Source organism: Anser cygnoides, chromosome 16, assembly GCF_040182565.1.
Source record: "Anser cygnoides isolate HZ-2024a breed goose chromosome 16, Taihu_goose_T2T_genome, whole genome shotgun sequence".
NCBI classification, from domain to species: domain Eukaryota; kingdom Metazoa; phylum Chordata; class Aves; order Anseriformes; family Anatidae; genus Anser; species Anser cygnoides.
Window position 1 is genome coordinate 3,153,493 of NC_089888.1, and position 27,077 is coordinate 3,180,569.

Here is a 27,077-nt window from a genome sequence, read left to right on the forward strand (position 1 = left end):
ACCAGCTGTGCTTGGAAACACTAAAGGTGCCCCAGCAGCAGCAGATGGCTACAGGGGAGGCTGGCAGACCAGGTACACGGCCATGTCCTGCCCTCAGGGATGAAAAAACGTAAGGAAACTGGTATGCATTGAAGTCATGCTTTAATAGGTGACATTAATGGTAACACTGTCATACAGCTCCGAGTGCTGGAGAATACAGCCCGTGAACTCGCTGCAAACACATACAGCCGAAACTCTGAACTGGCCACAGTAGGGAACAGCTCGTTTTGAGCACTCCAGACTAGGGCTCACAGTGAAACCCCATTAAATACAAAAGAAACTGCATATCACCACACCGGATTTACGAGCTATGCCCCGACTGAGCATGTGTTCACAATGAAAACTTCATTAAATAACAAAATTACTATAAATCTGTACAAAAGCCATGATTAACAATTTTTTACTTATCTTTTATTAAAGAATTTTCACTCCACATCTTCAAGTATTTATATCTGCATTTAACTGTATTCTTATTGGCAATTTAACACCATCTTTTCATAAGAAAGAAAGTTATTTAAAAAACATTAAAGCCTTTTTCCAGCATGTGTGTGACCATGAGCATTAAATAAAAAGCTTGCAGACTTTTTATCCCCACACGCATGGATGTGGCATGCTGCACCGGGGCCTACAGTCTGGGAAGGCCAATCACAGATCAAATTCCTTGAAAGATGAATTTCTGAAGAGCTGTAGCAGAGAGAGGAAAGACATTGACATTGCACAGGCTACTGCATCTGCTCTCTGATGAGGCAAGCAAGCCTCTAGCCATCCCCTACACAAAACAAACAGCACCTGAAAACCCCAAAACTAAAACAAACAATCTGAGCAAACAGCGAGTCCAGACCTTCTGGCTGTTGAAAATGTTTCCTCTGCTTCATGAAACATGTCCTCTGTTGTAAACCTCACGGAGCAAAAGTGCTAAATTGTTCAGTGCTCCTTCAGACTTGGTTGAATCCTGTACAAGTCAGGCAGAACAGCTAGCAGAGAGTCAGTAACAGTAACATTAAGGCAGGCAAGGAGCTGGCAAGGGCTGAAAGTAAATTCTTAAGGGCTGTAAATGAATGAAGCAGACAAGCGTACCCCCACCAATTAAAGCTTCAATTAAGCGGCCCACAACAAAGCCCCAAGTGGTTAGCAGACACGCTGCACTCGAACGTGCCCTCGCTGTCTGACATGCTGATCATTAATGGTAGAACGATCCTGCCACAACTAGGAAGCAGCTGAGATTTGAGACAGCTAGCTGCGTTCAGCAGGCCTGCAGGAAAGGTAGCCCCGGAGGCCATCTCAAAGCAACATCAAAATCTGAAGAGATGCAGTGACAAAAAGTATTTATTCTGTTTAGCAATCGAGGAAGAAAGACCTTTGAACTAGCAGCGGACATAAATAGCTGTGGAAGACTATCAAGCTCCTGAAGGTGGTGGAAAAAGATGGGGAAGAAGAGCTCCAGTCAGCTTTACACAAAGCCTGAAGGTTTCTCTTAGAAACCAGACCATTTGTATTCTTAGCAAATCTAAGGAGCACTAAGAAGCAACTTCTGCTGAGGATAAAAGGAACAGTTACCCAATGTTTCTGCACCCTGGAGAACAGTATCTGGACACGCAGGTTAATACTGGTCAGAGACACATTATGGCCGTACGTTTTATCCCAGTCTGAACTCAAACCTATTTTCTTAGGGGAGGAAAGGCAACTACACTCCGACATGATGCAAAATGATAAAGAAGTTCCATGGTAATACGAACAGAAATAGAAACACAAAGGTCTGGCAAATCAGGCATGCCTATCTTACAATAAATTTTGTGTGTTTAATAAATACTTTTCTAGTTCAAGCAAGGAATCAGATTTATTTCCCTCTTCTTTGAAAAGGGACACACCAGAACCAAAGCAAAGTGCAAAAATCCCTGTTGCTCCACGATAGTTCTGAACATCAGATAAAAAACAGGAACAGGATGCAGCCTGTTTAGGATGACGACTCACTTAAAGTTTTCCTGTTCGGGGTAACCAAGAGCTCGTTCTCAATGAGATCACTACAGATGACTTATAAAAAAAGTGTGGAAGGGTGAAAGTGACACAGGGTCTAGCCTGGATCAGTCCAAACAAAGTTTATTTTTCCATGCACCTGTGGTGTACAGATCACTAAAGCTGGCTCCCAGCAGTTAGGGCAATGTCATCTCTGCTTGCTCAAGTGTTTGCTATGCCGGTCTCACTCTGCCACCTGTTCTTCATCAGGTTCTGCTGCATGCTCAGAGCTATCAGTTTTCTGTATTGCAAGCTCAGCACCATTTTGTTCAGGACAAGTGGATGCCATATTCTGTTCAAGACTCCCTGGAACTTGTTTCTTGCTCGTGGCTTTTGATTCCTCTTCTTCACTTGCGTTTTCTGCCCTTTTATGCTGTTCTATCCCATCTGCCTCACTTTTCCTTTCCAGGAGCATGCTGTCACAGTGGTGCTGGTCACTCTTTGCTGTGACTTGATCTGCACCTGACTTCAAGCCGTCACTTAATGGAGACGTCCAGCTAGTCTTAGGAAGCATGGAACCAGCTGGGCAGCTCAGAGCCCCACTGTTTGTGTCACCCCCATCCTTCTCACCCATCTCCTCCACAGTTGTTTTTTTCTCACCAACTTTTTCCTCTTCAGCCTTTGCGTTTGAAGCAGGTGGATGCAACTGGGCACTGCGGGCAGGCAGCCCCATGTTCAGGTTTATGGCCAAGTTGAATGTTCTGTTTTTTTGTGTTCTTTTATCAACTTTCCTCCGTTTTACGGTGGCATCAGCAGTCTCCGGCACTGTTAAGTCTTTGGTGTTCACATCGTTTTCTTTCAGCGTTTCCTGGCCCTCTTCTGTTTGTAAGAGGGAACTTGAGGGGGAGATTTCTGCATCAAGTGCACATTCACCCAGATTACGGGAAATTTTCTCAATATCAGGAGGGCTTTTCAATGATCCACTCTTTATATTGTCTGCCATATTTGCATCCAGTTTTCTCTTCTTGCTCTCCTTTGCACAATCATTCTCTGCCGTACCCTGCGCTTCAGCCTTACTGCTGAAATCATTCTCTTCCTGCTGGGTAAACAAAGCTTCCTTCTCATCTTCACCATCTCCTCCCTCTGAAACACACTCACTCAACCTCTCTCTCGTGTCCTCTTCGTTCGCTTTAGGCCACAAGTCTGCAGCACCTCCAGCTTGCTGTTCTTCCTCTAGAGATGGGTTCTGACCCTTTTCCACAGAATCATCACATTTTCTACCAGGTTCTTCCTGTTTACTTCCAACAGTTTGGTGCAGCTGTGACTTGGCAGAGCGGGGTCTGTACTTTGAGAGTTTGTCATGCGGCCCCCATACAAAGCTCCTTTGAGGTTTGTAGTGTTGCCAAGCATAGTGCACTAGTTCCCTTCTCTTCTGCTTGCTTCTGACAGTGAATAGAAAGTAATCCAAGGCACTTCTCTTGACATTTGGTAACGTCTCCTTAACAAGAGTTTCAGTTAGGAAAAACTTTACCAAGTGCACTTGATAGTGTTCATATCCCATCTCCCCCAGGCACTTCAGAATGCGAGTGATCCGCAAATTGTTGTGGCTAAACCTGAGACAAACAGATGAGCAAAGTTAAGTGACAGCCTTACAAGCCTCGAGTCATAACGAGCCTCTGGGGTACCTGCAGAATGCTTTGTGTGCTGTTGACAGGGATCCGTAAGAGGCTACTTCACAGTGCAGATGGGAGTACAGCCTGGCTTAATTTTAATGCATCTGTTGCAGCTGTCTACCTTCAACAGTACCTTTCTAGCCCTTCTGCGATTGCTTGGAATAAATGCCTCAACTGCTCGGAAGTGTTTTGACTTTCTGCATCATCCAGGAGTAGATAAACGCTCCCATATTGGGTCAGACAGACAAGCCCATGCAGCCCAATATCCTGTCCCTGACAGCGATCTACAGGGTAAGACTATACAGAAGTTTAAGAACACAGCCAAGTAAAGATGCTGCCAGAGATTCAAGACCCAGTCCTTTTAGGCTTTAATATTCCAGTATCTTCAGTGGTGTTAAAGGTTAATACTACCTCTATGATAAGACCTGCAATAACATAACATTACCAATGATTTGCAGAGCACTTTTCAACCAAGAATTCAAAGCCTTTCACACAGCTTAAGGCAGCTTTATAAACAATCAGGGAAGCGTATGGATACATTCTTATTTTGTAGCTTAAATGCAGAACACAAAGGAACCTTTACTACCTTTAAAATTCTTTTAGTAGTGTTTAAATCTATATTTTAAGCAGAAACAAGTACTTGCAGAACAAATATCAGCATCTCCAAACCTGGATTTCATCCTTTAAGAAACCAACAAGAAAATCACCTGCTGTTAACAGCTGCACCGAATACAGAAGAAAAATCAGTCTCACCTGGTTTACTTACTGTATTTGCATCTTTATCAAGTGACAGAGTGTGACAACATACAGTCATAGGCCGAGACAAGTTAAGTATACGTTAACTAGCTAGCTTTCATATCAACAAAAGCCTCTGTTCGTCAAGGGTTGAAGATTTTATTGACTTTGACTTTTTTTTTTCTTCTCAAAAAAGTGCATGACTGTAGTAAATGACAAGTAGTATAAACAGACTCACCAGTTCAAGTTTTGAAATCTTTCAGCCCAATTCTCTGCTCTCTCGAGTTCTCCAGTCTCCTGGTTAGTCAGAATTATTCCATAAAATCTCAACATGAGCTGATAAGCGCGTATAAACCTTTCCATGACTTCCCTGGACTTCTTAAAAGCCTGAAAACAAGGGAAACCAATGAGTACAAGCTGTAACTCTCTAATTACCTGCATCATTAAGTGGCATTTGAATTTTAAACGCAGATTAATTATATCACTCATCATTTCATTTGATGCTAGCAACTGGCAGACAGACACAAGACAGACAATTGCTTAACAGCACTTGAGCAAGCCCTGTTCACATTAGCTCCCCAAGGAAGCAAAGGAAAAAAAAAAAAGCTAGACTTCAAATACAAGTCATTTAGGGAAAATTCTTTAAAAAGCTTTAAATACCTCAATTTCTTGAAGCGTTAGTGGTTTGGCACGCCAGTTCATCCCACGTTCACGTAAAGGGAATAGCCTAAGAGGAAAAAAGTTTTCGGCCTAGATGAGCAAAGATGACACCCAGCCCAGGGAACCCACTTTGTTAAAACTCAAATCTTTCCAATAATTGCGCTATCACAGGTGCCTCTTGGAGAGCTCATATACTTATGGACATGAAAGTACTTCACTACGTGACAAATCCATTCCATAAAATAATTGTACACACAGGTCGCAACAACATACTTTCCTTATTTGCATCTCTCACTGCCATATTTTGTTCTGCAGTATGTCAGAACACCATTCACAACTGAGATCTATTGCCACAGCTGCACTGGAAATCTGTCTTCAGGATTTCCAGAGCACTGCTTCCAAAAGAATTTGGAAAAAAAATTAAAAAAAAAAATAAAAATAATACCCACAACCTGACAAGTCTCAGTCAAGAGCTCAAGAGTAGCTCTTTGTCTATTGCGAAGCCAAATTCAGCAATGCATATACAACTGACTTAAAAAAGGCATTATATTCATGCAGGCACTTTACCACTGTATGTACGAATGGTTTTCTTCCAGAACTTCAAAGTTGTCCCACCACAATTCAAGCAGAGTTTCAATATGCAAACCTGAAGAGAAAAAAAAAAGTGAGGCAAGAAGAAATAACACCAAATGAAAATTAAAAGTTAGCCAGTCATCCAAGGTGATCTATAATCCATAGCCAGGCATTAGTATACAGACATTAGCTTCTCTACTAGACAACTATCCTGAGAAGTCAGGAAAAAAACCAACTAGTATTCTACCAGCAAACAAAAATTAAGGAACATACAGCAGCAACAAAAACATTTTTAGGGGAAATTTTTTTTTGGTGTGTGTGCGCATGTGTGTTTTTTTTTTTTTTAATAGTTGTCCCACATGGATCACACTAATCTTCCACCAACTTAAACAGTTGCAGTAGAACTGCACTGAGCAGTCATCAAGCAAGGTACTCACCCTGAGGCAAAAAAGAAATTTCATTTTTGTAAAAGCTCAAGTTCCACATTTGTTCTTCCTCCTCATTTTCTGATTCTATCAAACCCTGGAGATGAGAACAAGAAATCAATTGTTTTAAAATGCAGTACCCACTTCAACACTTCTCCTTACTTTCCTTCCCTCGTGTTCCCAGCACAGGCTAAATCCTTGAAATGTTTTGGGAAATAACAGCTTGTTTCTGATGCACCCACATGCACATTATCCCTTCCCCCTCACAAGCTAATCCTTTAAAGGTCTGAGCCTGTCAATGTAAAGATAAATGGGTGTCCTCAAACCTAGAACATGTTCCTAAACTTAGCGTGCAATGAGGAAGAGCCACAAGAGAGGTGCGTTATCATTTAGTCCATACCGGGTAACGATGCCTGTATCTCTGCAAGTCTCTTGCTGCATCCCAGTTGCGCCTGCCTGAGAACTAGAGAAAAGTGACAAATCAGACACCCAGAATAAAGTTGTCTTCTGGAAAAAAAAAAAAAAGGAAAAAAAACTGAACTCAGCATCTCTCACGCATGCTCCTCCCCTGCACCCTCCATTCTGCCGTCCCAGCACCCCAAGAACAGCCAGTTTCTACTGTAGTTGTTCCCCTGTATTCCTGAATGTAATTTAGGATTACAAGATGTTAACACCATCTCCTTGAACCAAAATATTTGTTTGTATTTCCAGTCTTATTAATCAGGGTCTTCGTGTTTTACGGTTATCTTTTATCCCAGGCAGGTTTTCCTACAGAAACGGTCAGAATTAGCTGGAAAGTCCCTGAATGATAAAATCTCATTTTGTTTGTTAACTCAGGTTTTAGTTCATCTTTTAAAAACCTTTATCTGTTTGTCTCTGAGTCACTATATACCTTAGTCACGACAGATCGTGCTTCAAATTGTTGAATTTAAGACACAGAAAGATCATTCAAGACTCTTTTTTCCTCTAGACGCTATTAAAGTGAAACTTTCTTCATCTTTGCTTCCTAATCTAGAACAGCCTTGCTGATATGACATCATCCTGATTTAGACAGTGAACAATAATAGAGCCACATGGTCACATCACGGATTTATTTTATTCCCATAACAATCATCTTCATTACTGCTCATCTCTCCAAGTAACAAAACTTTATGCCACGCCTACCTGAAAACCCATCTGAGACAACGGTGACAAATTTAATTTTCTTTGCTCCTACAAAGAGAAAGCATTTAGTAGGAAACATATTGAAACCAAATAAATAAATATATACCAGATGAAGATACCCACAGCAGTAATTCACATGATTCCTATTAGTTGCCAAGTGACACATTTACCTAGTTACAGCTGAATTCGCATGATTCATAATTGAAATTCCTATAGAAAAAAATTGCAGAGCCACATTCACCTGACAATTAGGTATCAGGTTCTCCTCACTACACAGATATGCTGGATTCCGTTCAGTTGTAGCATTTACACTGAAATCACAAAGAACAGCTTCCTTTCTTCCTCTGAACTTTGTGGAAGTAAAAGTTGCAAGCATGACATCACTTAACATACGTTTTAACTGAATTATGTGTGTGTATGTATACTTCAGTGGATTACTTCAGATTTTGTTACAATTCATCAGCAATACAGATTTAGTCTTGCTACGTGCTGAACCATCTGGTCTCAAACCATGAAAAACCACTGAAAAGCATTCTGAAATGTCAGGGCAGAACTATCAAAATGAACGAGGCTGCTTGTGAACAGAAGTATCCTGCCAATGCAGAGCACACCAGAGTTAGAGTTCAGCACCAGCCAACAACAGGAGCAGTCTTTGTGAAACAGGGATATGCTGCGCACAATCTTGCAAAATCAGTGTTTTAAGAAACTTAGCAGAAAAAAGCAGCCAATTATCTCCTGAGTTATTTTTTAAACTTCATTGGATACTTCTTAACCTCCTTTGCCTAGAGAAAAGTGAAAAAGAAAATCACTTTCTATTGAACAGCGAACACTGATAACTGGTTCCATTAATTAATGCACGAACAGGATTAGATTTTGTAACACCTCCTTGTAACGAAGTCATCCCTTCAACAGACCTGTTGATTGTTAAAATTTATGAAGCATGCACAGCAGTAGAGAGATCAAAGCTTTATCTATAGAGGGAGGTCATCAACAGAGAATTTTTAAAGTTACATTTAAAATGTACATTTACACGCTATGATTCCCCCATATTTTGGTGACAAGAGTTTAAAAAACACTTTTTTAAAAAAAATATGTAATAACCCGTGATGTCTTAAAATAACGCCTGTCTACATTGCAGTAAATTTCCCAAAGCCACACGGCCCACGCAAGATTAGCAATCCATGCACTGGTGCCCATCCCCGTGATCTATTCTGGCAATACAATGGTTAGAAATGCACATAACTATTAAAAGCTCTGCTACACAGTTAATGCTTGGAAAAAAAAAAACAAAAAAACATGCAGCTGCAAACCTGAGACTGAGAAATATGCTCAGCCAGAACGTCAGTATTATTCTTTTGTTCAAGATGTAAGCACAAACTAGGATTTAGCACTTTGAAATTCAATGCTTTTAATTGTAAGTTTTGAAATCCACAGATGAAATCCTGATACATGTGAAATTAATGAGAACTTTACTACCAATTACAGGGGAATCAATTTACAGACATTCTTTATGCTTAAGAGTTTAAAATAACGTCCCTTAACACAGTTAGCTGGGAAAGACAATCAACTGCCTCCAATTTTGAGAAAGGAGTGGTTTGCTGAAGAATAAGCACAGATACAGAAACAGCACCTTACACAATTGTGTTACTTCTATCTAACTTGGTTTAGAAAGAAGATCCAGGAAGAAAGCAGGCTGGAGCACAGCAATAGAAAGAACAAGATGTCTGAGTTTTTCCTCTCTTTACTCCCTCATCTGTCCATGGAGGTGTCTCCATGGGTCTCTATAAGCTTCAATTCAAGCCACACAGAAACATAACCTTCCCTTTCTTTCCAGATTAGGGAGACAAACTGAAGTGCAAGACAAACTTGTATGCATAAATCAAAACTTCCTTATTTCTCACAACTCTGTCAAGCAATTTTAGGTAGGTTTCCCTCTCCAGCAATGCCACGCATCAATCAGAATGTGTACTGCTTTGTGAAGAGTATGAGGAAAGCAGAGAACAAAGCTAGAGAGGGTAACATGGACAGTATTTGGCTGGAAAATGGAAACTAACTCCAACAGAAGGGGATGAAAGAACACGCAGAGTATCAACAAGACGAACAAGAAAGAAGACAGAATCCTTGAGGAGCAATTGAAGCCTTTTGTTGGTGGAGAGGTAGGAGAAGGCAGAACTACAGGGCTTGTTACATGGCTCTGAGCAATGGAGCATGAACCCCGTGCACTACAGCAGACTAAGGAAACTTTTAAAATGAGCACAAACCCCAAGATTTTCTACGCTTCTCTTAGAAGAAGCTAAAAGCACTGGAACACGAGAGAGCTGAAATGATGCACTTGCAGGAATTTCAGATTGCAAATCTGGAGTATTTGCAGAGACGCGAGTGACATGCAAACACAGAAGTAAAGTTTGAAGAAGGCTTTGAAAGTGTGTAGTGAAAATAATAATAAAAAATTCTAACCTCCTTATTGAAAAAACAGTTTAGTAGCTTCTTGAGTATAGCATACCAGCTAGACTGAGGGGAGAAGAATTAGAATTAGTGTAATACAAGCAGAAGTTGGAACTTATGTTGGAAACTGATTCATGCCTTAGGCAGGTTGTAAATGCATAACTGATAGGTATTTTTGTACTCAGTCTCACTCCCCTTAAAAAAAAGAAATCAGGCACTGAAAGATAAAGGTGATTACACATTCACCACTGAAGGAAGAACTCCTCTTTAAAGATGCAGAACAATACTCCGTAAGTCTCAGGGACAACATCCTTCTTCATAAGGCAAAGTTTGAAAAGTCCACTCACTGGAGTGAAAAAAATGGTCCTTGCTTTTTACTGTTGTCACAGTCCAGAAGTTGCTCTAGGAAAAAAAAAATCTGAACAACAAACACATTCAAAAAGGATAATCTAAAAGTTTGAGGCATGTTATGAGGTTTTAGAACTTTTACACAAAACTGGAGCTTTAACCATGAACAAAGGGAAATTGACAGTGTGCCATCAAACAATACAAGTCACTTAAAGAAACAAGCAAGGATTTTCTCTGCAGTACTACAGCTATTCCGTCTGAAATATCTGTGACCTTTCACAGATCTGCATACATAGCTAAGGCCTAACTATGTTCCCTGCAGTAAGTCCCATGAAAATGTACACATACATCTGCATTAACATTTTTGTTTTGTTTGCAAAGTATAGAGGGCATGTTACGGTATGAAGTCACCGGTGTTTGGAATACTATGTTGCACAGATTAGTTTTTTAAATGAGATTATTTTATTCACTTTTTATAAAAAAATATTAAAGTTCAGTATTAAACTCCATTAACAGTGTATTAACTAGACAGCTTTATCTGCCTATTTCTATTCTGAGAACAATTTACTGAAATGAAACTAAAGTAAAAGACTAGTTTCGCTTTCCCTGAAAGGGGAGGAGTTACATTAATGAACAGTAAGGGGTTTCAACTGAGAAAAACAGAGAACAACCAGTTTTGCATTTGCAAAGCAATGTTGCAGAAGTTGATGACACTCAGAACACTGATGCTAAATTTAGGAACTTTAGTTAAAATCAACGAGTTCTTTTTACACTAAATTAACACTATTTTAAGGCAATGAGTGTTCACACTTTGCAGCACTTTCATCATAACTGCACGCATACCTGCAGTTTTTAGAACACCAGCGAAATCTTTTCCATTTTCAGAGTTGCTCTATTATATGCTCCATAGGAAAAAAAAAATGGCTACAAGAAATAAAATCTTACAGTTCATTTTTGTAAGTGAACAGATGCGATGGCTCTTGATGGCATGAAAGTGTGTAGGCAAAGGCCCTGCAAAAAAATTAGGATACTAACAAAAACGATTAAAACCAAAGAGCTGCTGAAAAACACAGATGTCCGAAAGTCAAAACCAGCGTCCATCTGAAGTGCAGTAAGCCGGCTGGCACAAAACAGGACAGAGAACTTGTATGCATGACATAAAGCACCCAGATCGCAGGGAACAGTGGTGAAAAACACGAGAACCCAGCACATCGCAGCCTACTGAAACCGAAGCAGCTACAGAGCCCCAGCACACCTCTGCCTTCACAACCTTTCCCCGCAGAGTTCATTTCCAAACGGGCTGTCTTTTGGGGGGCTGAAGATTTGTTTCACCAGGACAATTAAAAGCCAGTGACCAGCGCCAGAACAGCAACCACAACCCAAACCACCTTTGGCTCCCTACAAGCCGTTTAAGCTGCTCCAGTTGCTGACTGGAAATTAGAATCGTAAGGAGAAAAGGGCCCAAAACCCCCGGCGGGAGGGCTCGGCAGGTGCAGGGAAGGGCTGTGAGGGGCCGGGGCCGCGGGAGGCCGCGGGCTGAGGCCTCCAAGCCCCCCCCTGTGGCACCCACCGACCCCCCCAGGCCCGCCGGGACCCACCTGGGCCTGCCGGGAGCCCCTCGCCGGCTCCTCCGCATCCTCCAGCCGGTCTTCATCGCCAGCCTCCTCCTTCTTCTCTTCCTCCTTTTTCTCCTCCTCCTTCTCTTCTTCCTCCTCCTCGTCGTCGTCGTCCTCCTCCCAGGTGGAGTCGTACTGCCATGAGCGCGCCTCAGCCCCTACCTCGGCCTCCTCCGGCCTGCGGCTGAGCCGGGCCGCCATGGGGAGCGGGGCGGGGAAAGGGAAAGCGAAAGGGGCGGCGGGGCCGGCACAAAGCCGAGCACGTGGGGGACGAAGAGGAGGAGGAGGAAGAAAAAGAGGAGGAGGAGGAGGAAGAGGAGGAGGAATCGCGATTCTAGCGCCCGCCCCGGCCCTGCCCCTCACAGCCGGCGGCACCGCGGGGGCGGGACCCCAGCTCGCCATTAGGTGAAATGTAAGCTCGTGGGTGCTGGGCTCCTCAGCGCGCAAGCAATGCGGACAGATTAAGAAAGAATTCCTTTTATTAACTAACAGGTAATGCGGTGGAACAAATTCGGTAATATTTCGGCCTGGTCACGTGTCTTTGTTGGCCGCGGTCCATCTTTTCACCACTCAAAATTACTATCTTCAATCATAGTGTTCTGGCATATGAAAGGTAAGCATTACAATGTCAGCAAAAATTTAAATTGTAGAACAGGGTTAATGCTTTGCAACACCAATTCCACTTAACATTTAATAAAACAGCTTTAAAAATAAATAACAAAGTACAAACCCCCCAGTTTTATACTACTGTAGTACAAATGGATGAAGCAACACCCCCAAGTTTAGGCACAGTTCAGCTGATCCCTTTCAAAACCATGTGATGCCGCTGGATGTTTTATTTAGGACGCTTCTTAATTATTCTCTCTACAGGCATTATCATTTTCTCTTTACTTACAGTATATAAAATCGTAAAAATGGAAAATAGTTACATCGCTAAAGGTAAAAGTTGACATTTCTCCAGCAAACAGTGTGAAAGAATACTTCAACACAGTAGTTGTCTGTATTTAAAAGTATTTTAGTTTTAGTGAACCAACAAATTCAGACATTTGATACAAGCGCTATGTTTGCATAAATTAAAACAGCCAAACAACGTTGCCCGTAGAGGGCCTGTGATATTCACAACAATAAAAAAAAGGCAAAAACCAAGCAATTCAAAAGTTACAGAAATAACCTGTACTTCTCATGAATTGAGGCTCTGTGTTATGACGAACACTTGTTTCATGAACTACGCCGACACAGTGTGTGCTTCTGGTTGGAAATGCAAACACAGCAACTGTTACGAACACACAAACCACTAAATGCTGCCAGCTTCCTTCCTGAACGCCCTGAGAAGGTAGCCATTGCTCGGCTACTCAGTGCCAACCAGCAAACAAATCAGGAAAGACAGGCAAAGTCTTGTATGCATAAAGCCAGTGTGCAGATTCTTCGAGTACCTGGCTCAGATATCTCCTCCTTTCTGAAAAAGTTGACGTAATGACTATCCTGCTATTTGTTTTTAAATGTTCCATCGTTAATTTCTTCTGCTTTTCACAGCTTTATGTTCTGCGTCGTTTTGCAGCACTTGGACTAGAAGGATTACTGTTTGCATTTAAGACCTTTTCAGTGACTCTGTTGCGCTTCCTTTTATCAGATCCTTCTTTGGACCCAGAATCTGATGAAGTTTTCTCTTTCTCTTTGCTGCTTGGCTTTTCAGTTGTTTTTCCTAAACTTCCAGAGGGTGCAAAAACTGAAATAGGATCAAAGTAATGATTTGAGATCAGACTTATACACACAGGTAAACAAGAACTGATTATCCAATTTCTTTATATTACATAAAACTTTTCAAGCCAATCAATTCTTAGCATATTTAAGGACACTTTAAGTATTATTCTCACTTTTTCAAAAGGCACAGCGTGTTTTTATTATTTGCTTTAAAGACAGGCATGTATACTGAGAGGCTAAAAGTGAAATAAAACAGTACTTAAAATTAAAATACTAAATAGTAACATTTACACAACATAGGACCAATCTATGAAATTTATAATCAGCAATGGTAATTACATTTGGTATTATAGATACCAAGCATGCCTGAACATCCAGAATGCGAAATTTAATATACCTTTAAAATGCATTTTTAGATCTTTTATTACACCTACTCTTAAAACACCACTTTTTCTCCGATGTAAACTTTATGAAAATACATAGTTAACAGTTGGCTTGGTCTGTTACGGTAATAGCAGGATCGCTACTGTTCATGTTTGACTTCATTCTACTCAAAATCTTAAGAAAATAAGCTTCATTTAAAAGGAACAAGACAATGCAAATAAAATGGAAAAAAAAGAAAAAAAACCAACCACTTCGCCTTCCTTCCCAGTTAAGCATACGGTCTTGTAACCTTTTGGTTTTTTGATTTATAGAGAGTAATTTCTCTCATGAGATTCTATCACAGATTACTTATGTTCGCTAAAACTGGGCTTAACCTTCTTTCAGAGTTGTTTTTTTATAGTTGTTTTTTCTCATACTACACAGTAGAGAGATACAAATTTACCTTCTTCTGGACCTGCATGTGTTTCCATTTCTTCTTTGATTTCCTCTTTCACTTCTTCTTCAATCATTACTTTTCCTACAGGAATGATCAGTAAGCAATGGTTAGATCATTTTGAGGAACCATATGTAGGTTTTCTGGATTAGTAGCCTCAGCATATGTGCACAATGTATACAAATATTCAGTTCAACATTCAGCATTAATTTAGAAATGTTCTTCAGTCCCATGACAGAGAAATGTAGCTAACAGTCCAACCATACTAAGAGCAAGGCGCATGTCACACAGCAAAAAAGTTCCACTGAAATTAGTAATAGGAACAAAGTAAAATGCTAACTAGGCAAAACATATTGCAATTCTTAGATATGATTCTCTACTGCATTTTTAGTATAAAGTTTATTACACCTAGTAATTGAGAAGCATTTCATTGTAGTTTAAAATATCTTTGCCAACACCCAGAAAGAGAATTTGAATCTAAATGGTATAAACAGAAGCTGTTTGTGCCATATTAACATCCCATTTATATTATATTTAAGAATATGAGAAATATTGTATGGAATCTAACCAAAGGCCTATCTTACCTACTAGCCTATCTCCTACAGTGGAGAATCAAAATATAGGTGGGGAATATGAACCACACAGGCAGTGTGATCCTTTCCCTGATAGTTTTCTTCTGTCAGCAGATTAAAAATTCAAGAGATATCTTTGTATCTGTTCAATACCTCTTTTTCATCTATACACCTAATACACCAGAATGAACGAATAGCCATGTATTGGCATGTTAAGTTCTTTTTTGTGAGTTCCATTAAACTACTTGTTCTAAAATGAGATTAGAAGAACAGAAAGTAAGAGATTGCTATCACATCTTACCTTCTCTCACTTCTTGAATCAGTTCATCAGGAAGAACAAAATTCTTCTCTATGTTAGGGAATGGAAGAATCTCAGATTCATGCTTAGAAAGAAAAGAAAGATTTTTATGAATGATTTTGGTAAAATAAATAATCTGGATTTAGAAATGCAATCCCAAACTATTTTAAGTGCAATTAGTAGCTAAATAATTCTTAACAAGATATTGAGACACTAGAGAATCAGGATGCTCCTGATGTCAAACTGATTACTAAGGTCAAGATAATTGAGATCATGACTCCTGACCATAATCATTAGAGATCATTTCTGTAAACTGATCCTGACAAATTGTTAATAAAAACACATATACCTCCCTGTTTGGTACTTAAGTACCTGTGTAAACGTTTGCTGGATCAGCATTTTGGCAATAAAAAAAAAAACAAACACCTAAAAGTCAGAACACAGTATAGGGGGGAAAAAAAAAAAAGACACTTTATGCTTTATTGCTTTCCACCTAACACACTCTTATACAAGAAAAACTTCATCATCTCACTGTAACATGTAATTCTCAGTAACATGAGGGTTTGGTCAGGTCCAGTGATTAGGGCCTATCAAAACCCCTGAACGACAGGAAGTACGAGCGTGCCTGCATCCATCTTTCATACTCACAAGAGCCTGCATGTCATACATGGTGCTCAGATGGTCCCAAATCACTTTGGAAGAAATCTGCCGTCCGATATTCTGACTGAACTTATCTCGGATACAAATCATGTGGAAATGGCGATTCACACCTGAGGTGAGAATTCAGTGCGATTAACGCTACTAGTAATCTTATTTGTGCCACAGAATTAAAAAAATACACCAAAAAAAACCAACCAACCAACCATATATCCTGTCATTATAGGGAAATCACACAGAAAAGGTAACGTGGACAGCCCAGCCCGGCTGTTTTTTCACCCTGCATTACAGGTGCTATCTGAGGAGGGGCTGAGAATGCCTCACTTGGTACCGCTTCCACACGCGGCCAGAACTTTTAGTGAAGCTGTGTGAAAAAACAACCGAAAGAAAACGGGGCACCAAGGCCGGGAAGGGCAGGCTGGCTCGGCAGCAGACCCGAGAGGCCGCTAGGGGCAGCACAGCGGCGCGGCCGGGGCCGTGACACCCCCAGGGGGATCCCTCACACGCCCCCCGCCCGTCCCCGCCGCCTGCCTCTCCTCCCCGGCCACCGCCGCTACTCGAGGCCGCGGCTCCACCGCGGCCTAGCTCTCACCTACGGGCTTGTGGCCCAGCATGGCGTGGAAGAGGCAAACCTCCACTTCGGGGCTCCAAACCACCACCGCCTCCTCCGCCGCCGCTGCCGCCGGCGGCACGCCGGGCTCCGGGGCTGCGGCAGCCGCGGCGGCGGCGGCCGCGACGGCGGCAGCGGCGGCGGCGACGGCGGCGGCGGCCCCCGGGCCGGCCGCGGGCAGCGGCGGCTTCTCCACAGCGGCGGCCGAGCCGCCCTCCGCCTCCCCCATGGCCGCGCCGCAGCGGCCGGGCCCCCGGCGCCCCCTGCCGTTCCCCCGGCGCCTGCCGCCCGCAGCGGCTCCTGCCGGCCGGAGGGAGGAACGGAGGCCGGCTGGGGTAGGAGGGAAGTGCCCCGGTTCGGGGCTTTTAGTGGAGCAGGGGGGAGTTTTTGGGGGGTTTTGGGTCAGTGGTGGACGCGCAGAGCCGGAGGAGCAGGCAAGGCACGCAGCTCTTCCTCTGAGGGGCGAACACCCTGAGGGGTTTTGCTTTAGGGCGCGAAGTAACCCTAACGCAGTGGTATCGCTTTTACTTCACATTTACTTGAGTGAAGCTCAGGAGAAGCCAGAGGTGCAGTGAGAGGCTCCAAACTTTACCAGCCCAGGGAGCTGCTGCTGGGGATAGCCCAAGGGGGAAGGGGGAGCCCAGAGAGCCTGGGTCTTGGCCCTGCCTCCAGCAAGGCCTCGGCCACCCCAGTGATCACCATCCTCGGGAGCAAAGCTGCTACCAAAATGGGAGATTTCTCTGGGGAAAGGTGCTTCAGCCCACCAAAATGCCCGTCGTTGTTACAGCAGTGTCGTTTTGTGTGAGCCTGTCAGATGCAGAACAGGTAACTATGCCTTAGGAGCTGAAAAAACGCAGAACCTGCTTTGTCTGTTGTTTAAGGCATTAAAAATGTTTAACTTGGGAAGAAAAAGAATGTCTCATTCTCTCCATAGTACGTTTTTTGGTTGTTTGATTGATTTTTGGACCCGTTAGGCATTATTGGGGATACAGGCATCGTTGCTCAGGTGATCAGGTGTGCAATTGCTCACTCCTCACTTGAAATTGTAATCCTTTTGGTGACATTAAAATGATTTCAGTGGCAAATGACAATGACATCAAACGTAAAGAACAACTGTTTTGTTCTAAGTGAATAATAAAACCATGGGGGCAGAAACTCGCAGGCAAAAAGACATTATCTTCATGCAAATTGTCCAAATAATAAAAAGTGGGAAGGCAAAAATGCAATTTTCTGAAATTGAAATCTTTCTGTATAGTTGATACTCAATTAACTAATGCATGTCATTCTTTGGGGCCTGATGTGTTGCTCATACCTCAAACAGATTAACATTAAGCAAACACTTGAAATGAGTTAAACCCAAAGCATCGCGTGTGCTGCCTTGGAAAGTTTGGTGGTAAGGATGCTGGATATGAATGCCTGAATACAAATTCTGGTTTCTACCTGGGTTCAGGCTTCTCTCTCAAAATGGAGAAGAATCTCTCACTCCAGTCTGGTTTAAATATTGTTGAAATTCTCCAAGAATGACTGTTTCTGTGAGAGCTCAGTTAAGAGTGACAGAGATCTTGCAGGAATGGCTTTTCACATCAAGAGTACAGGATTCTCCAGAAATATTTTTTCTGCCTGCCATTAGCTTTGTACCTATGTCCAGGTTGTGATAAATCTGCCTTTACACAGCTTAGGCTTCACAGTAGTTTCCTCATTTTGAGCAAAAATTACGTATCGACTAGAATTTGCTGATCTTGAATACAAATCCGCATACTTTTTCCATTAAATCCAGCCTTAAATCCAATAAGGCTCTCAGACCTGTTTAAGCTTCCTATGTTTATTTGGTCTATGCTGCTACCTAGTCTTAATCTACTATCAAAAGAGATGGTTATGATTTCCTGTGATGACTGCACAGCAGGAGTAAATGAGTTCCTGAACAACTAAATTCCTGTTTTCATACAGGTTTCTAGGCTTAGAAAAATGAAGGAAGAAAGAAAAGCAAATAAATTACAGAGTAGAAAAATTATTTCCCCATAGAATAGTTTTCAGAGTTTTGCAGGAAGATTTTTTTTAATTTTATTTATAAGTCTGTGTGAAACACAGAGCTTCAGCACTCTCATCTGTCACATCATGCTTCTACTTAAAGACTATCATCAAGAGGGAATAACTGTGTCGACTCAGATAGCAATTTTTATGTCATTAAGTTCTGATGATTAAAAAAAGTAGCATGTGAAACCGAATGTGAAAAACATATGGCTACCTCTGAAAGTACAATAGCATATGAAAATAATCTAATTCAGCAGAATAATGTTAATTCAACAGGAAGAGTATATGCATAAATTGGTTGGTATTTTCTTTCAATCACAAATAATTACATTTGCCTGCATCTAAATTTCCTTTTTTCTTACAATGCCTCTAGGAAACATATGGAAGCATATAATTATGCCACAAACAGCCACTACATGGATTAAGACCAAAGTTAAATTTTTCTCTTTTTATATTTTAGATGATTCTTTTCCTCTAATTGAACAGATTTTTCAGATTCTAACAATTTTACCCTCCTCTTATTCAGGTTTAAATCTTACTTTTCTTTTAAATTAGGTATCAGCAATATGAGACATGCACAATTTAGTTTTTCTCCTTTTCTTCCCATGGTTTTGGCTGTTCTCAGCCTTAGAAACATGGCTGAGTATTATGTCAACTAAAGGCACTCAGCCCTTTGCTGGATCACGTTGTGTCCCCCCAGAGAGACGATCTGCTGTTTCTTAAGACATTGAAGCCTGAACAAGTGAGAAATACGCCTAGCTTTTGACAGTCTTTCTAGAAGCATCAGATTTCTGGGATAAGCAATATGGTTACAACTATTTCTGTCATTAATTTGGAACACCATGTGTTAGAGCCTGTAACAAAATAAAAACTTCATTCAGAATACTTGGTAATTTTTGGTATGTCACATGAACATTTATAAAATGAATATCATCTGCATAGTTTTGCATTAAAACCAGTTACTTAACCTTTGCTAGCTGTTTTTACTACATCTTTAGTATAGAATCTAAGGAGTTTTTCTCACATAGGTGAATGAAACCTCCTGAGACCTTTAAAGAGCATTACCAGCTTTATTCTACAGAAACCGAGGAGCAGAAATGTTGCATTTTGCTCCAGACCATGGACAGGACTCACTGCTAAAGCTGAGGTACGTGCTTAGAAGTCACTGTTGTCTAATGCTGAGTGTGTCACTAGCCATAGCTGTTTTTAATTGTTGACAGAGTGGGAAGGTATCTACAGTATTATGCCATTTGCATTGCACACATGGTTTTTACATGCAGAAATACATGCTTTTGGGGTCCAGTCCTGCACCAAATTGGTCTGAGGTCAGTAAACCCTCCTACAAGATAAGTAATCTCGGTGCCTTGACATATTTCAGTATCTCCAAATATCATATCCTTTCTGACTGATGAGGACCTCTGGAAAAGAATTCTGATCTGATTTATAAGCTTTATCTGTACCTTCAAAATCTGTCATTTCAGTTTGAAATCTGTGGCAAATTTTGCTTTAACAGAGCTGGACAGGGAGTTGGAACTTGATCCTTTTACACATCTTTTAATAAATCAGTGATGGTAGTTTGAAATAGATCTGTTTTTCTCCCATGAAATCTGTCAAGGAGGAAGAACCAAAAAAGATGAGAAGTCTCTGCATTGATAGAGTCCTATCACACAGCCCTGTGGAGCAGCGCTGCTTCTTCCAGTCAAGAGGCAAGGAGACACTCCCCAGCTTTCTTCCAGCTATCCAAGTTCCTAGCAAAAAGGTGTGTTTGATTGTTTCAGACAGGAATCTCGAACAGGGAGTACACTCTCAGACCGGGCCTGCCTGGCTTCTTACAGGGGCAAAAATATAGCATTTGATTCAAAATAAGATGGGGGGGGAAGCATTAAAAAAGAGGGAAGCAGGAGGATACATTCTGTTTGCTGAGACATATGTTCTTCAGCTGAACTTTTCCCTTGTGATCTGATGTGCTCATTCTCCCAGCAGAGTGAGGCTACATATTAGATGGGCATCAGATGGCAAGCCTTAGAAAAATAAATTGAAAACAGTGCAAATAATTGTTTCTAAGCATGCACAAAGGCATTCATTAGTGCTGCTGTTACGCTTCAAAACATCACAGAGCAGAGTGGGGAATGGGGAAGGAAAAGTCATCTTACTGATTTTTAAGTTTAATAAATACATCATGTCCCAGGCTTACAAAGGAACATAAAAAAGAACAAATGAATTTAGTGAGCCAATTCCAGGTGAGAATAAGAATCCGTTCATGAATGCCTGGCTGTCCCAAGCCAACATGAGAAGACTTCACTGCATGCCTTATTGAAGGTGATTTTTACTGGTAGTGCCTAAATTGTCTGCCCAACTAAACTCACACTGACCCATCTGGTCCGTATAAATTTACAAGAGATTTGCTTTCTTGACAGTTGCATTGTTGTGATCGGGATTGTTCAGATCATCGTTTTCTTCTCTGAGGCTTTATTTCTTACTCGTCTTTCAAAACAAAAATGCTACTTTTAAAATAAAAAAACGAGTTTGCATAAACATAAGGAAATTCTTCAGAAGGGCAGCAGGCAAGCACTGAACCTGACTGGCTCGCAATGAAATGACAACAGCACTTCCTTCTCAGCCTTACACTGTGGCGGAGGGTGGCAGCAGATTTTCACAAAGTACATGTACTCCTTTAAGCACATACAAACCTTGATGGAAATATTCAAGTCAGGGATTTAGAGGATTATGCTAGGGCCCTTTTTTGCATTTCAACTTCGAATACTTGAGGTTATTCACACATACCCTGCAGCAGCATCTGTTAGGTTACAACGTCTGGGTGATGTTTAAGATTGCTTCCTGGAATGGATCGTATGTTTTGGCAAACAATAACATATTAGGAACAAACTGCAGCTGTAGCAGGCCAGGCAATCGTTACAGAAATCTGTGGAAACTGTGGGTTAGTTTGAAATTTGGTTTGCAATGGTAATGTCAGTAGCACCATTCAGGACGAGTCAGTTTGTCAAAGAAAGTCTGAATGTGTCTGATGTGTAGAAATATGTCTCTAGATCCAGCGTGTCAGAAACAAGAGAGTACACAAACTGCTGGTAGTAGTATCTTTGTTCCCCATTAGTCATGGAAAACAAGCCTCTCCTCTCTCCTATTTTGTTTTACAAACATTTCTGTTTCAATTCCAAAATTTCAAGCCTGTGTTAGATTTACACAACCAAACCAGAGCTGTATAAATCTTGGTTTATCCTCATGCACAAAGAATACAGCTGCTCACAGAAGGGAATGCTTGCTGAATCAACATTTCCAGTGATGGAGCTTACCTGTTGAACCAGATTCATCACTGGGCATGGAGTGAAGTCCATCATATGCAGAAGGAATTGGATTCCTTCTGTTGGTAGGAGATGCTCTTAACATAGGTCAGAACATGCTTTCAAGCAGACAGACGCTACTGTTCTGGATCAGAAGCTTCACTTGGAATTGCCTAAAGTCTGAGTTTAGGCATTCACCATTTTCAATTATCCACCTGTCTTTTATGAATCCTAAAACAGACCAGCTGCAAAGGATACACTTAAGTGTTAGTCAAGGGGGAAAAAAAGTCCATTGATACCAACAAAGGTGGAATTTCTTATGGACTGTATTCTGGTACCTGCTTATTTTGTAGCTAAGGAGATGTCTATAAGGGGAGACACAAGACAGTTGGTTACTATATTGCAGGCCTGCAACTCCTACTTTTTTGTTGTTGTAATTTACAGCACATATTTCAAAGCCAGTCTTTCCTTCTAAAACAGCACAGAAATGCCAGAGAAACCATAGCAATAGTTTAAAGTACTTGGATTAGATTTGAAGCATGGAAGCGTTTCCATCTTCACAGCCAATGTAATGTCAGTTTACACCATGTGCATGCCTGGGGCATCTCAGGAAGGGAAAAAAAACTCAAATAAATAAACAGGTTTAAAGAAAAGCTGCAGACAACATTGTCATGATTGATAATCGCTGTATGAAAATATTACTTAAATACAAGGAGTTCAGTTTTAGATCCCATCTTTCAAAGCCAAGATAGTCTGTCATCCGATTTGTTCTCCGGTTGTCATTTGTAGAACAAACCTGAAGCTATCACAGGCTCTACGTGCCTGTGATGCCACAGCATCTCCTAAGGCTGGAAGACCTTGGGTGACCAGCTACCCATGACATGGGGGATTTCTCTGTTTTAAGGCAGTCTACCTTGTTTTTCCTGCTGGTGATAGCCGTACCTAGCATTCTTACTAGAGAGTAAAATGCAGGCTTACTTCTATACTTCTATCCTGTTTCTAGCCCTTTCTGCCAGCATGCATAAAAGTTACTAGAGGGACATATTCTGCAGTGCCTTCACTAAAAGAACATTACTTCTTTTTTTTTTTCCTTTCTGTTTCATACCCCTTCTACCACTTTGGCCTGTGTTTACAGAATGAGCGTCTTGCTTGCAATTTTAACCTATAGATTCTTTCTTCTGCACCTCCTCCTAAGCAGAAACTGCTGATTAGCTCACAGTGCTTCCAGAATATTTCTAGTATCTGTAATAACACAGAGGTGGCATTCAAACACAATTTGTTTGTGATCTATACTTGAACAGAGTTCAGAACTTCTTAGTCTGCATTGATTCACATAAGCCCACTTGGCCTTTTGGAGAAGTTCTTTCTTTTAATACCTTTGCATCCATTGTAAAAATGTGTTTCATTATAGAATAACCTAATTTGCTGGCAACACTGTAAAAGGAAAAGATACCACTACCAATATTAGCATGGTAATAATTCATGCAATTCTTTTTGTTATGGGGTGATACACTTACCAAATTTTTGTTTTTTTGATTCAGCGGGCAAAATCAGAACTTTACTGCAATGCATTGCTGCTTGTATACAAGAACTCAGTGATTTTATAAACTGTACACAGATGATATAAGTTGATGTAAGAGTCAATGATGCCAATAAGCTATTGCTTAAGAAGTTTGACAAATTATGCATGTTACCTTCATGAGAGACTTAACTGCACAAGCCTGTTCACTGGATCGGTAGTTTTCTACTTCACTCCCCAGATTTCGATTACCAGCTTCTGCACTGTTACCTACTACAAGAAGCACTACGTAATTAAACTCTGTCCTTGATCTTGGAAGGATTTGTAGTGGATTGATAAATGCTGACTTGACTAATGTGCTCAACTGCTTTGCTGTGAGGACTGTCCCTCTTCAAATGGATAGTGGTCCTGTTTTACCAATTATTTATTTTGAGGTAGGGGATACCTAGCTATTTAAAACTAGCAGCAATGAGCATTAACTCCAAACTCCAACTCAGATTCATACCAAATTCACTTTTTTGCTGGGTCAGGTCTGTAAGCCTGATGTAATATATATATCATAATTCCCATCTGAACACATACGTTAGGATATTCTGAGGCCAGCTGTGATTTACAGACCTCTTCTTTAGAATAGCCTCAGTTTTTGTCAGGAATGGAAGTATCTGAAAACTTGCACATTTAAATCCATTTTATCTTTCTGCATTTTTGGAATAATCTTCCTTCCTTTGCATAATGGATAGCAGTCTTAACACTTCATGTTCCTTCAACTGCATCAGTTGCTTAGAATAAGGATCTCATTTTCACACGAGTTCTATGGCAGAGCAACCTGACGGACCTAAATTCAATGAAAATTACATACAATTGAAAGAGAGCAGATGCCATTGTAAGTGATGGCAGGGTAGCACTATTACTATCATCTACTTTGCATAATCATGTTAGCGACAAAGCCAGTTAGCACATTTGACAGCTTTTCCCAGCAAGCTGCGACAGTAAGCTTTTTGGAAGGAGACAGAGCTTCTTCTCCTATTTAGGATTTCTCAATTGCCTCAGCCATTCATGCTGGTTTCATGCTCCTTGACACAATATCAGAGGTAAAGTATCACATTTAAGCAATTTTCTAAATGGTAGGAAGGCCCCACTTTCTTTCATAGTAGGTAACTTCATTGTTTAGCTATGTGAGAAATTTATAAAGAAAATACCTCTTTGATTTTACAATGTGTGTGTGGGGGGCATACTTTTAAAAGCTCACTAACTGTTTCTTTATAGATCGGAACAATAATGTGAGGCATGGGAGACTGATACTCAGGTGCATACAATGCTTAGGCTGGCTTTGGATCCCACCTACACATCCTGGTGCTCCTGACTCATCCTCCAGTTCAGGTAAGAGTAATCAAATATCTCTTGCTCTTATCCCATTCTTAAAACTGTCTCTAGTGATGATGTGAATTACTCGCACTTTTCGTACATTCCCATTAGAAAAGGACCTCCACTGTCCAAAGGAATTGCTGATACAGAATGTACTGATGTCTGTGAGAGTCTTTCTCCTGGCTTCAGAAGACTTTAGATCAGCCCTTAGGAAGCCATTAGGAATGGAGAATAAAGACGTAGTGTTTGCTACATATTGTCCTCTTAAAGTTGGAGAAGAGAAGTAATTTAAGAATTACCTAGGCAACATCGAGCTTTGTGATTCCCCCAACCACTTTGTATTTAGCTGTAAATCTGAGGCCGTGGAGGTCATTTAGCATACAAGAGATGCTACTGTATGGGCAAAGAATTAGAGAGGACAAACATCTCCTTTTTCCCAGTCTTCCTTCTCTGGCTAGTTTTCATATTGGCCAAAGTCCCTCTGTCTGTCTGGGTAGGATAATGACAAAGCCGACCCTTCTTTCACACAAAATCAGTGCATTTGTTAACTACTAATGTCATTCTGTTTGAGGGATGTTTTGTTAAGTCACGTGCCTCGAATCAGGTACCTGCACACTTTGTATTTTAGAGACTGTATACCTGTGAAGGAAAATTTGATGTCTTTCATTTATATTTGCCGAACTTACTATACATTCAGAACTAATTCCAAGTATTTCAGAACACCACTCCTTTTCCAGCACTCTTTGCTGCTAAGATATATCAAAACCTAAAAAAAATATATATTTATTGTTTGCAGCAACTTCAGAGATGCTAAATTAGGCCCCAGATTTACTAGCACTCCTGAGATGGGAATTATTCAATCAATTTCTGACTTTCAAAAGTTTTTAGTTTTTCATTCACCATTAGAAGCAGATGAAACTTCTTTCGGAATCTCTGCACATCTTGCTCCATAATAGAGTACAATGCACTTCAAGAAAATATAAAAAAATAATCCATTTGGTTTTAACAGTAGGGAATTTGGGGCTCAGGTGAACCATAATGGGTCCTATTACCATTGCACAACAGAATTCTGAATTTCTCATGCACTCATGATAAATATTTACAAGAAGAAAAGGATGGCTTTCTTCCCAGTGTTTTAGTTCCCCTCCCTGGAAGGCATTACCTGAAGTCTTTCCTACTTTTGGTGATGTTAAACATAATCACTACAGTTTTTCAACTGAATGACTAAGTTTCCACTAGAAAATATTTACAATTGTGATAAGTTTAGAAGTGGACTTGCATCTGCCAGTGGGTTTTTGATGCTTTTAAAGGAAGAGTTGTGTGACCTTAGAAGAACCACCTGACCTTGGTCAGAGTGCAAAATCATCCAGCTCTGCTGAGTGCCAGAGCCTTCCACCAAATCTGCTTATCAGCTGAATTTCTCAGAAATGTCCTTTTTTTGCCGGCATTTCTTATGCTGTCATTTTTTTTCCTGTATCTGGCTCTGCAGTTGTTCGTTTTACTTCTTAGCCTGAAGGCCAAATGTTGAATAGCCAAAAAGGAGAAAGATGAGGAGAAAAATGAGGGGTGGAAAAAATAATGTCTGTGGCAAATTTAAAATGCTGGGTCATTTACTGCCTTTGTTAAATGATCCCCTTTAAACTGCTCTCATAATTGTTTTTTAGTATGAGAATAATTTTCATCAATGATAGAACACAAACGAGTTAGCCCTGGGACTAACATGACTGCTGTCCTGTTACAGCTGCCTGGCTTTCACCCTCAGAGGTGATTTTGATGTTATTCTCATTTCAGGAGCTGTAGGCTTCTATAGGACAACCTTTAATCTGTCACTGCCTTTCTGACAGTGTCCAGCTGTGGTGATCTGCAGTGACTTTCATACATGGGCTCAGCAAGAAAAGTGGCAGTTTCTCCTCATTTTGTGTATAGCAGGTTCTAAAATTGTTTTCAGGACTCTTACTGCTACATTCATTTAACTTCTCTCTATTGACAGAGAGTCTAATTATTTCCATCTGAATATTCTCCCTGATAAAGGTGGGCTGAAATGGGCACCTTTCCACCCTGAGAAAATATCTTCACGTAAAAAGTATTTAGCTGCTTGTGCACCCATATGCAGAAATGTCCTTTATCTTCCACATAGGCAGGAATTTTAGGGAGCGCTGATTAATTTGCCCCTACATCTGTAGTCTGTTGTGGAAGAGGAACCCAAGAACAAAATAAGCTGTATTCACCACTTTGATGCGGTAAAAAAAAAGTTTTAAAAAAGTAATTCTTCTTGGGTCAACTTAGCTGAATTGTTAAGAAAAATAATCTTTTTTCGTTTTTCATTTTATCTTTTATTTTCTCCATTCAGTTTGGTATAATCACTTACCCCTATGTCTTGATGGAGTTGTTTCTAAATTGTTCAAATTCAGAATGGTTTCTATTTGCTCTCACTGTGACCAAAGGCAGACACATGCAAAGCTGTGCTCTTCTGATCAGTTTTGTTAGACAGGATTGCTGATCAGGTGGCTTCGTACTTCTCTTCCAGGCCAATTTATAAAACTCATTCTGACAACAGATGTTGGAAACTCTTGATTC

The 27,077-nt window shown here is 40.8% G+C and overlaps 2 protein-coding genes and 1 long non-coding RNA gene across 8 annotated transcripts in view; 1 reads left to right on the top strand and 2 right to left on the bottom strand.

Annotated features, from left to right (window-relative positions):
• Positions 1–124: 124 nt before the first annotated feature.
• On the bottom strand, positions 125–11,940 carry OGFR (opioid growth factor receptor). Of its 5 annotated transcripts, none has more exons than XM_048074743.2 (9): positions 11,614–11,940; positions 9,680–9,733; positions 7,223–7,270; positions 6,459–6,521; positions 6,071–6,155; positions 5,628–5,706; positions 5,061–5,127; positions 4,639–4,787; positions 125–3,605 (listed from the first exon to the last, which is right to left on the bottom strand). In XM_048074743.2, exons 1-9 carry the CDS (start codon positions 11,830–11,832, stop codon positions 2,237–2,239), a joined length of 2,133 nt encoding a protein of 710 aa, XP_047930700.2. In that variant the 5' UTR covers positions 11,833–11,940; the 3' UTR covers positions 125–2,236. The 5 variants fall into 5 exon arrangements, with proteins under 5 accessions (XP_047930700.2, XP_047930702.2, XP_047930701.2 ...); XM_048074745.2 differs by lacking the exon at positions 9,680–9,733 and adding an exon at positions 7,464–7,533 and having other exon boundaries at positions 11,614–11,819; XM_048074744.2 differs by lacking the exon at positions 9,680–9,733 and having other exon boundaries at positions 11,614–11,937.
• Positions 11,941–12,092: 152 nt separating this feature from the next.
• On the bottom strand, positions 12,093–16,530 carry MRGBP (MRG domain binding protein). The gene is made up of 5 exons (XM_048074771.2): positions 16,269–16,530; positions 15,668–15,789; positions 15,023–15,104; positions 14,159–14,233; positions 12,093–13,357 (listed from the first exon to the last, which is right to left on the bottom strand). The coding sequence occupies exons 1-5, from the start codon at positions 16,513–16,515 to the stop codon at positions 13,167–13,169; spliced, it is 717 nt and encodes a 238-aa protein (XP_047930728.2). The 5' UTR covers positions 16,516–16,530; the 3' UTR covers positions 12,093–13,166.
• Positions 16,531–16,626: 96 nt separating this feature from the next.
• LOC106040788 (uncharacterized) overlaps positions 16,627–27,077 on the top strand; it is an 88,840-nt gene continuing 78,389 nt past the window's right edge. Inside the window, exons 1-4 of one of the 2 annotated variants that reach the window (XR_010825322.1) lie at positions 16,627–17,111; positions 19,346–19,464; positions 19,933–20,076; positions 24,402–24,515. This is a non-coding gene — a long non-coding RNA (uncharacterized lncRNA). The remainder of the gene's footprint in view (positions 17,112–19,345; positions 19,465–19,932; positions 20,077–24,401; positions 24,516–27,077) is intronic. The other variant, XR_010825323.1, reaches the window with a different exon arrangement.